Source organism: Ranitomeya variabilis, chromosome 3 (genome assembly GCF_051348905.1).
Source record: "Ranitomeya variabilis isolate aRanVar5 chromosome 3, aRanVar5.hap1, whole genome shotgun sequence".
NCBI lineage: Eukaryota > Metazoa > Chordata > Amphibia > Anura > Dendrobatidae > Ranitomeya > Ranitomeya variabilis.
This window is the reverse complement of record NC_135234.1, coordinates 493681556-493693988: the sequence shown is the minus strand read 5'-3', so window position 1 is coordinate 493693988 and position 12433 is coordinate 493681556. Positions and strand designations below refer to the sequence as shown.

Below are 12433 nucleotides of genomic sequence, written 5' to 3'. Positions count from 1 at the left end.
AAAAAATAAAAAACTTGAAATTGCTCAGAAGCGAAGGGGTTAAACCCTTTCTGACATCCGACATACTATCCCGTCCATGTGGGCTGGGCCCCTATTACAATGGACGGAGTAGTACGTCACATGCGATCAGCCGCGCTCATGGGGGGATCGCGGCCGGGCGTCAGCTGATTCTCACAGCTGACACCCGGCACCAAGTGCCAGGAGCAGTCACAGACCTCTCCCTGCACTTTAACCCCCGGAACACTGCGATCAAACAAGATTACAGCGTTCCGGTGGCATAGAGAAGCATCTCGCATTAAGGGGGCTCCCTGTGTGCTTCCCTCAGACCCTCAGTACAACGCAATGTAATCTGAGGTTCTTCCTGCTTGCAGACCCCCGGATCCAAGATGGCCGCGGGGGTCCTTCCTGGTCTTGCAGGGAGGAGGCTTGTCAGTGCCTGCTGAGAGCAGGCATCGGCAAGCCTCCTTCACTGCCTGTCAGATCAATGATCTGACACAGTGCTGTGCAAAGTGTCAGATCAGCGATCTGATATTGTACAATGATGTCCCATCCTGGGACAATGTAAAAAAGAAAAAAATATTAGCATGTGTAAAAATATATTTTTTTAAATTCCTACAAAAAAAAATATTGATCCAATAAATAAATTTCTTTATGTTAATTAAAAAAAACAATAAAAGTACAGATATTTATTACCGCCGCATCCGTAACGACCCGACCTATAAAACTGTCCCACTAGTTAACCCCTTCAGTGAACACAATAAAAAAAAAGAGGCAGAAAACAATCCTTTATCGTCATACCGCCGAACACAAAGTGGAATAACACACAATAAAAAAGCTGGATATAAAAAAACATGGTACCGCTGAAAACGTCATGTTGTCCCGCAAAAATCGAGCCGTCATACAACATCATCAGCGAAAACATACAAGTTATAGCCCTCAGAATAAAGCGATGCAAAAATAATTATTTTTTATATAAAATAGTTTTTATTGGATAAAAGCGACAAAACACAAAAAATTTCTATAATTGAGGTATCGCTGTAATCGTACTGACCGAAGAATAAAACTGCTGTATCAGTTTTACCACAAGCGGAACAGTATAAACGCCCCTCTCCCCCCCTCCCCCCCCAAAGAAATTCATGAATTTCTGGTTTCTGTTCATTCTGCCTCCCAAAAATCGTAATAAAAAGCGATCAAAACATGACATGTGCCCGAAAATGGTACCAATGAAAACATCAACTCGTCCTGCAAAAAACAAGACCTCACATGACTCTGTGGGCCAAAATATGGGAAAATTATAGCTCTCAAAATGTAGTAATGCAAAAAAAATTTTTGCAATAAAAAGCGTCTTTTAGCGTGTGACAACTGCCAAACATAAAAACCCGCTGTAAAAACCGCTATAAATAGTAAATCAAACCCCCGTTTATCACCTCCTTAGTTAGGTAAAAATAATAAAATAAATATTTATTTCCATTTTCCCGTTAGGGTTAGGGTTGGGGCTAATGTTAGGGTTGGGGCTAAAGTTAGGGTTAGAGTTGTGGCTAAAGTCAGGATTAGGGTTGTGGCGTGTTAGAGTTAGGTTTGTGGTTAGAGTTATGGTTAGGGCTGGGATTAGGGTTAGGGGTGTGTTGAGGTTAGGGTTGGAGTTAGAATTGGGGAGTTTCCACTGTTTAGGCACATCAGGGGCTCTCCAAACGCGACATGGTATCTGATCTCAATTCCAGCCAATTCTGCGTTGAAAAAGTGTCCTTCCCTTCCGAGCTCTGCTGTGCGCCCAAACAGTGATTTACCCCCACATATGGGGTATCTGCGTACTTGGGACAAATTGGACAACAACTTTTGGGGTTCAGTTTCTCCCTTTATCCTTGTGAAAATAGAAAATTGTGGGTGAAAATATCATTTTTATTTTTACGGCTCTATGTTATAAACGTCAGTGAAGCACTTGGGGGTTCAAAGTGCTCACCACACATCTAGATAAGTTCCTTGGGGGGTCTAGTTTCCAAAACTGTGTCACTTGTGGGGGGTTTCCACTGGTTAGGCACATCATTGTATCTCCAAACACGGGGTATCGGCGTACTCAGGACAAATTGTACAACAACTTTTGGGGTCCAATTTCTCCTATTGCCCTTGGTAAAATAAAAAAAATGAATCTGAAGTGAAGTACATTTTTTGTGAAAAAAAGTTAAATGTTCATTTTTTCTTTTTTTTTTTTTTTAAATATCCCCAATATTTCTGTGACGCACCTGAAGGGTTAATACACTTCTTGAATGTGGTTTTGAGCACCTTGAGGGGTGCAGTTTTTAGAATGGTGTCACACTTGGTTATTTTCTATCATATAGACCTCTCAAAATGACTTCAAATGTGACGTGGTCCCTAAAAAAAAAATGGTTTTGAAAAATTGAGAAATCGCTGGTCAACTTTTAACCCTTCTAACTCCCTAACAAAAAAATGTTGGTTCCACAATTGTGCTGATGTAAAGTAGACATGTGGGAAATGTTACTTCTTAAGTATTTTGTGTGACATATCTCTGTGATTTAAGGGCATAAAAATTCAAAGTTGAAAATTGCAAAATTTTCAAAATTTTTGCCAAATTTCTGTTTTTTTTCACAAATAAATGCATGTTATATCAAAGAAATGTTACCACTAACATGAAGTACAATATGTCATGAGAAAACAGTGTCAGAATCACCGGGATCTGTTGAAGCGTTCCAGAGTTATAACCACATAAAGAGACAGTGGTCAGAATTGTAAAAATTGGCCCGGTCATTATGACCGACAAAGCTGCATCAGGGCCTGTTTTTCCTGGATGAATTGAACTTTTTATTGGAACCAATTTGAGATTCATAATATTTTTTTCTTGCAAATTTTTGGGAAGGCAAAAATATGAAAAAATATCAATTCAAACTATTGGCATGATGCTTATTATATGCAATTTCTTTTTATTTTTTTACATATTTTGATGAACTTTTTAGTTTGTCCCATTTTGTGACTCAAATATTGTACACACCTATATTGCTGATCTAATAAAGGTATCAAACCTGTCTGTTTTACACTGACAAATGAGCTGTTATACTCTGCTTATGACAGGCCACCATATCTGGTAGACTTCAAGGCCTTTACTTGTCTTCAGGTTGTCACTGTAAGCATCGGCACCCAGCAATCGCATTACGTGGGTGTCATTGAGGGGAAAGATCGAGCACCCTCCCCTATTAACCATCTAGATGCTGCTGTAGCTAGAGACACAGGCATCTAGGGGGTTAAACAGCCAGCCACAATTGGTGCCAACACCTTTCATGGGTATCATCATTAGATTAAGGCCACGTGCACACTATCAGTACTTGGTCAGTGTTTCACATCAGTATTTGTAAACCAAAACCAGGAGTGGGTGAATAGTGCAGAGGTGGTGATGTGTTTCTGTTATACTTTTCCTCTGACTGTTAAACTTTTGGCTTAAAAATACTGATGGGAAAAACTGACCAAATACTGAGCACGTGAACGTGGCCTATGGCTGACACCCGCTGCATTATTATATGTCAAGTAGCACTAGTCCCTTATCTCTTTGAGCAAAAAAAAAAGGCATATCGACAGTCATTAAGAGTTTAAAGGTATGGTTGATCGGTGTAGATAGGGACACGGAAATGAAAACACCAATATTACAAAAAATAATAAATTTTATTATATTCAATTATTGACTATAACAATGTTTTTTTTCGTACATGATGATTTAGTTATACTTTTTGATCTGTTGAGATTTTTCAACTTAAACTTATTCTATAGAAATAATAAGTAATAAACTATTCATCCTTAAATATTTTATGTACACAGATGTTGATTAAACATTTCTGTATTTTTTCTCCAAAGTTTTTGACTTGACAATTAGAGTGATAACTGTTTAATTAGAGCAGTATCGCTTGGTAAATAGTGAAGGGCAGAAGTATGCGCTCACCTGGCAGTGTTGTGTGAAGGCACAACACCTATAGATGCATGTGACTGCTGCTGCTGCAACCCTGTGGCTGGAGGAGAAAAACTTCCTCCAGATGAATAGTAGTAGAGGAGGAGGATGTCACATGGAACGGGTAGCACAGCGGTAAAGGAGAAGCCTTTTGTGTTCCAAAATGGTTGTTACCGTAATTGGCCTACGCGTTTCGGTGCCTTTATCATTAGCGCCGAAACATGTTGGGACAATAAAGAACCATTTCAGATCACAAAAGGCCTATTCAACGTGATATCATCCTCCTCTACTAACTTTTTGTTTAAGACACTATATAGGCTACACCATAAGATGTAAAAGAAACCAATCTATGTAGCCAAATCTCTGCTCTACTAATACCCCTGTATTGGGTCATTGAGGAACTGTCTCATGGGCAGCCTCAATAGTGTATATTGTAAATGCCCTAATTTAAGATCCTGAATTGATTTTCATGCTAAATAGTACAGTTGATGACTAGTGATGAGCGAGTATAATCGTTGCTCAGGTTTTCTCGAGCACGCTCGGGTGGTGCTCGGAGATTTAGTTTTCGTGGCCTCAGATGCATGATTTACAGCTGATAGACAGCTTGAATATGTGTGGGGATTCTCTAGCAACCAGGCAACCCCCACATGTACTCAGGCTGGCTAACAGCTGTAAATCATGCAGCTGCGTCAACAAAAACTAAATCTCCGAGCAGTTACAAATACTCGGAGATCACCGGAGCATGCTGAGGTAAACCCGAGCAACGAGTACACTCGCTCATCACTATTGATTATGCCTAATGACTGGTTACCTTCATCTTTTATATTCCGGGATAATAAGATTTATTTGGCTTCTTCATCTTAGGCTCTGTGAGAATGGCCAGTATTTGACAAACGGCACGCACAATGACACCTCCGAGCTGAAAAAACTAAAGACTCCAGATCTTGGTAAGTACAACGTAACTCTGAATAGCAATGCAAATAATCCCACTGTCTCTGTGTATATTTGTTTTTTATATTACTCCTGCTAAAAAAAATAAATGAGTTCATCAACGCTCCATTCCAGATCTTCTATGTCTGCTCTGTAATGTTCCTTCCCGAAGGATGATCCTTGCTGTGAAACCTATGGATAAGCTTTGAGAACAACTACAAGAATTCTATATCTACAAGTAATAGCATTAAGAAGAGATTTTAAAGCTACAGCGTTCCTAAAACGTTACCAGGGTATGCCTAAATGCGCTCTTGGGGTAGCAATAGCATGTTAAAGTCTACGGAATAGAGATAGATTATGATTTTCCTTTTCGACTTTTTTCCGGAGCCAAAAGTAGCGTCCTTTCTCCTTTCCAAATTGCCTTTTAACAAGCTCAAAAGTAAAAAAAATTCACATTTTGCAGAGAAATGCCTCTGATTTCTGTTCTCTGCTAACAAATGTTACTGTTAATTAGCATTTGCATCAACTTGGAAGAGACTTTCTCCATTAATCCTACCCTTCCATGATGATCATAGCAAGATAATTCAACAACAACAACATCCAATTAACTAAATACGCAAACATAGATTGAAAAAAATAAATAAAATAATTCTTGGCAAACAGAATCCAGTTTAAAGAAATGGAAGCAGCCAAGTTTGTCTTTATGGACTTGTAAGTCTTGAATATTAAATTACCAACTCAAATCCTTACTTTGAGGTTTTATTTCCTCTCCCAGTGAAGAATCGTCAAACTATTTCATTTATATAAAAATTCTCACCTTTTGCTGTTGATGTCATCAGTGCTTTTTTTCATGTTCTTAAATCATTTGGTCAACATTACTTGTTTGTCATCTTTTGTAAGAACCTACTAATTAGTTTTGGATGTGTTACACTGATAATTAGCTTGGCAATATGTAAGGCTTGTTCATATGTGCGTCATGTTGTCTGTATATAACTGACACCAACCATATTGAGCACTGGATCATCATACAATGCCGCGCAATGCACCGCATTGACTTTCAATAGCGTCCATTGGGTTGAAATTCAACCAAGGACAACATCTCAAAGGAATTTGTATGTTGTTCCTGTGTTTGTGGGGGTTTCCTGACTTCAAAGATATACTGATAGGAAATTTACATTGTGGGCCCCAATGGGGACAGAGATGACAATGTCTGTAATGCATTGCGGAATATGTAAGTGCTGTATGAGCAACACAAAAGGTTTAAACCTGGAAGGGTTATTTTTTGCTTTTTATCGTTTTCTGGGCATTTTTGCAGTTTGTTTTTTTTTTGCTGTCCAGTTTTGTTTGAGCAATATTTCAGTGACTTTGTTGAGCATTTTATTTTCCAGTGGGTTTTCACATCTTTTTCCATTATTTTAGATTTTTTTTTAGTGCACTTTTTAAGATGGAAACATTGTAAAAGTTCTTACTCATCATACATCTCTTTAGCCTTTCTATTGATTTCTAAGGTAAGTTTTGAGCATCTTCCTAGTAAAAACCGCCTGAAGTTACATCTTTTAAACGCTTGCCATCTTTTGAAAGCCTGTAGCTCTTAAAAAAAATGCTCAAAAGCCTGAAAACATGCACCGCAAGTAGCTTTTACATAGAAACTAATATGTTCATTCTTATGAGAATCATTTAGCCTTTTTTTATAGCTGTGTTTTCCAAGTAGAGAAAAAAATGCAGTGTGATCATACCCTAAAGTAGCATATAACAGCCCACGTAGTATATAGCACAGCCACGTAGTATATAGCACAGCCACATAGTATATAGTACAGCCACGTAGTATATAGCACAGCCATGTAGTATATAGCACAGCCACGTAGTATATAGCACAGCCACATAGTATATAACACAGCCACGTAGAATATAGCACAGCCCACGTAGCATATAACAGCCCACGTAGCATATAACAGCCCACGTAGCATATAACAGACCACGTAGTATATAACACACCACGTAGTATATAACACACCACGTAGTATATAGCACAGCCACGTAGCATATAACAGCCCACGTAGCATATAACAGCCCACGTAGTATATAACACACCACGTAGTATATAGCACAGCCACGTAGCATATAACACAGCCCACATAGCAGAACCACGTATTGTATAACACGGCCACATAGCATATAGCACAGCCACGTAGCATATAACAGCCCATGTAGTATATAAAACATCCACGTAGTATATAACACAGCCATGTAGCATATAGCACAACCACGTAACATATAGCACAACCACGTAGCGTATAGCACAGCCATGTAGTATATAGCACAGCCATTTTGCATATAACAGCCCACATAGCACAGCCATGTAGCATATAACAGCCCACGTAGTATATAGCACAGCCACGTAGTATATAACACACCACGTAGCATATAACACAGCCCACATAGCACAGCCACGTAGTATATAACACAGCCACGTAGCATATAACACAACCACATAGCATATAGCACAGCCATTTAGCATATAACAACGCACGTAGTATATAGCACAACCACATAGTATATAACACAGCCACGTAGCATATAGCACAGCCACATAGCGTATAGCACAGCCACGTAGCATATAACACAGCCCACATAGCACAGCCACGTAGCATATAACAGCCCACGTAGTATACAGGTCCTTCTCAAAAAATTAGCATATAGTGTTAAATTTCATTATTTACCATAATGTAATGATTACAATTAAACTTTCATATATTATAGATTCATTATCCACCAACTGAAATTTGTCAGGTCTTTTATTGTTTTAATACTGATGATTTTGGCATACAACTCCTGATAACCCAAAAAACCTGTCTCAATAAATTAGCATATCAAGAAAAGGTTCTCTAAAGGACCTATTACCCTAATCTTCTGAATCAACTAATTAACTCTAAACACATGCAAAAGATACCTGAGGCTTTTAAAAACTCCCTGCCTGGTTCATTACTCAAAACCCCCATCATGGGTAAGACTAGCGACCTGACAGATGTCAAGAAGGCCATCATTGACACCCTCAAGCAAGAGGGTAAGACCCAGAAAGAAATTTCTCAACAAATAGGCTGTTCCCAGAGTGCTGTATCAAGGCACCTCAATGGTAAGTCTGTTGGAAGGAAACAATGTGGCAGAAAACGCTGTACAACGAGAAGAGGTGACCGGACCCTGAGGAAGATTGTGGAGAAGGACCGATTCCAGACCTTGGGGAACCTGAGGAAGCAGTGGACTGAGTCTGGTGTGGAAACATCCAGAGCCACCGTGCACAGGCGTGTGCAGGAAATGGGCTACAGGTGCCGCATTCCCCAGGTAAAGCCACTTTTGAACCATAAACAGCGGCAGAAGCGCCTGACCTGGGCTACAGAGAAGCAGCACTGGACTGTTGCTAAGTGGTCCCAAGTACTTTTTTCTGATGAAACAAATTTTGCATGTCATTCGGAAATCAAGGTGCCAGAGTCTGGAGGAAGACTGGGGAGAAGGAAATGCCAAAATGCCTGAAGTCCAGTGTCAAGTACCCACAGTCAGTGATGGTGTGGGGTGCCATGTCAGCTGCTGGTGTTGGTCCACTGTGTTTCATCAAGGGCAGGGTCAATGCAGCTAGCTATCAGGAGATTTTGGAGCACTTCATGCTTCCATCGGCTGAAATGCTTTATGGAGATGAAGATTTCATTTTTCAGCACGACCTGGCACCTGCTCACAGTGCCAAAACCACTGGTAAATGGTTTACTGACCATGGTATTACTGTGCTCAATTGGCCTGCCAACTCTCCTGACCTGAACCCCATAGAGAATCTGTGGGATATTGTGAAGAGAAAGTTGAGAGACGCAAGACCCAACACTCTGGATGAGCTTAAGGCCGCTATTGAAGCATCCTGGGTCTCCATAACATCTCAGCAGTGTCACAGGCTGATTGCCTCCATGCCACGCTGCATTGAAGCAGTCATTTCTGCCAAAGGATTCCCGACCAAGTATTGAGTGCATAACTGAACATTATTATTTGATGGTTTTTTTGTTTGTTATTAAAAAACACTTTTATTTGATTGGACGGGTGAAATATGCTAATTTATTGAGACAGGTTTTTTGGGTTATCAGGAGTTGTATGCCAAAATCATCAGTATTAAAACAATAAAAGACCTGACAAATTTCAGTTGGTGGATAATGAATCTATAATATATGAAAGTTTAATTGTAATCATTACATTATGGTAAATAATGAAATTTTACACTATATGCTAATTTTTTGAGAAGGACCTGTATAGCACAGCCACGTAGTATATAACACACCACGTAGTATATAGCACAGCCACGTAGCATTTAACACAGCCCACATAGCACAGCCACGTAGTATATAGCACAGCCACGTAGTATATAACAGCCATGTAGTATATAGCACAGCCACGTAGCATATAACACAGCCACATAGCATATAGCACAGCCATTTAGCATATAACAACCCACGTAGTATATAGCACGACCACATAGTATATAACACAGCCACGTAGCATATAGCACAGCCACATATCATATAGCACAGCCACGTAGCATATAACACAGCCACGTAGTATATAGCACAACCATGTAGCATATAGCACAGCCATGTAGTATATAACACAGCCCACGTAGCATATAACCGCCCACGTAGCATATAGCACAGCCATGTAGCATATAGTATAGCATATATATATAGCATATATAGTATATAGTACAGCCACGTAGCATATTGCACAGCCACGTAGTATATAACACAGCCCACGTAGCATATAACAGCCCCGTAGCATATAGTACAGCCTCATAGCATATAACACAGCCACGTAGTATATAGCACAACCATGTAACATATAGCACAGCCACGTAGTATATAACACAGCCCACGTAACATATAACAGCTCAAGTAGTATATAGCACAGCCACATAGCATATAACACAACCACATAGCACAGCCATTTAGCATATAACAGCCCACGTAGTATATAGCACAACCACATAGTATATAACAGCCACGTAGCACATAGCACAGCCACATAGCATATAGCACAGCCACGTAGCATGTAACACAGCCACATAGTTAATAGCACAACCATGTAGCATATAGCACAGCCACGTAGTATATAACACAGCCCAAGTAACATATAACAGCCCAAGTAGTATATAGCACAGCCACGTAGCATATAACACAGCCCACGTAGTATATAGCACAGCCACGTAGTATATAGCACAGCCACGTAGTATATAGCACAGCCACGTAGTATATAGCACAGCCACATAGTATATAACACAGCCCACGTAATATATAACAGCCCAAGTAGCATATAGCACAGCCACGTAGCATATAACACAGCCACGTAGTATATAGCACAACCATGTAGCATATAGTATAGCATATATATAAATAGCATATATAGTATAATATATAGTACAGCCACGTAGTATATAACACAGCCCACGTAGCATATAACAGCCCACATAGCATATAACAGCCCCGTAGCATATAGTACAGCCTTGTAGCATATAACACAGCCACGTAGTATATAGCACAACCATGTAGCATATAGCACAGCCACGTAGTATATAACACAGCCCACGTAACCTATAACAGCCCAAGTAGTATATAGGACAGCCACGTAGCATATAACACAGCCCACATAGCATATAACAGCCCACGTAGCATATAGCACAGCCACGTAGTATATAGCACAGCTACGTAGTATATAACACAGCCCACGTAGCATATTGCAACCCACGTAGTATATAGTACAGCCACGTAGTATATAGTATAGCATATGTGATATAGCATAAAGTATATAGCACAGTCAAGTAGCATATAGCACAGCCACGCAGTATATAACACAGCCCATGTAGCATATAAGAGCCCACATAGTATATAGTACAGCCACGTAGCATATAAAACAGCCACGTAGCATACAGCACAGCCCACGTAGCATATAACAGCCCACGTAGCATATAACAGCCCACGTATATAGCACGGCCACGTAACATATAGCACAGCACACGTAGCATATAGCACAGCCAAGTAGTATATAGCACAGCCACGTAGCATATAGCACAGCCACGTAGTATATAACACAGCCCACGTAGCATATAAGAGCCCACGTAGTATATAGCACAGCCACGTAGCACAGTCATGTAGCATATAGCACAGCCACATAGCATATAGTATAGCATATATAGTATAGCATATGGTATATAGCACAGCCATGTAGCATATAGCACAGCCACATAGTATATAACAGCCCACGTAGCATATAAGAGCCCACGTAGTATATAGTACAGCCACGTAGCATATAGCATAGCCACGTAGCATACAGCACAGCCCACGAAGCATATAACAGCCCACATAGCATATAACAGCCCACTTATACAGCACGGCCACGTAGCATATAGCACAGATCACGCAGCTTATAGCACAGCCACGTAGCATATAGTACAGTCATGTAGTATCTAACACAGCATACGTAGCATATAACACAACCCACATAGTATATAGTACTGTCCACGTAGTATATAGCACAATCCACGTAGTATATGGTACAGTCGACGTAGTATATAGTACAGTGCACGTAGTATATAAAACAGCCACATAGTATATAGCACAGTCCACGTAGTGTATAGCACAGCCACGTAGTATATAGCACAGCCACATAGTATATAGCACAGGCACAGTCCACGTAGTATATAGCACCCACGTAGTATATAACAGCCCACGTAATATACAGCACAGTCCACATAGTATATAGCACAATCCGCGTAGTATATAGTACAGTCCACGTAGTATATAACACAGCCCACGTAGTATATAGCACAATCCACGTAGTGTATAGCACAGTGCACATAGTATATAGCACAGCCACGTAGTATATAGCACAGGCACAGCCCACGTAGTGTATAGCACAGCCACGTAGTATATAGCAGCCACGTAGTATATAGCACAGTTACGGAGTATATAACACAGCCCACGTAGTACATAGCAGTGTGGGCACTATATCCCTGTTAAAAAAAAATAATTAAAATAAAAAATAGTTATATACTCACCTTCCAGCGGCCCCCGGATCCAGCCCAGGAGTTAGCGATGCTCTGGCCAGGTGATGTTTTGCGGCAATAACCCGTGATGACGTAGCGGTCTTCCGTGATCCTACGTCATCTGGGGTCATTTCGCAAAGCATTACTGGAAACGGAGTTGCCGAGAGCAATGGGGAAGGCTTCGGGGGCCGCCAGAAGGTGAGAATAGCACAATTTTTTATTTTTTTTTTATTATTTTTAACATTATATTGATGCTGCATAGGCAGCATCAATGGTAAAGCCTGTTGCTGATTGGTCGCAGCCGGCCGGGCGCGACCAATCAGCGACGCGGGATTTCCGTTACAGACAAACAGACGGAAATGGACTTAAACAGTTATATATATAGATTTTTGGAAAACTTTTCTACTTCATTTTCATGGGAAATTCACTTTGGTTTTTAAGCTTTTTTCTATTGCTCCAGAAGTTTTGAAATAATTTCTGGTGAAAAA

At 40.2% G+C, this 12433-nt stretch overlaps 1 protein-coding gene across 1 annotated transcript in view; it reads left to right on the top strand.

Annotated features, from left to right (window-relative positions):
• Nucleotides 1-12433, top strand: part of CBLB (Cbl proto-oncogene B) — a 232258-nt gene that overhangs the window by 198632 nt on the left and 21193 nt on the right. The window contains exon 14 of the mRNA XM_077296804.1: nt 4814-4896. Coding sequence (XP_077152919.1) covers nt 4814-4896 — 83 coding nt within the window. The remainder of the gene's footprint in view (nt 1-4813; nt 4897-12433) is intronic.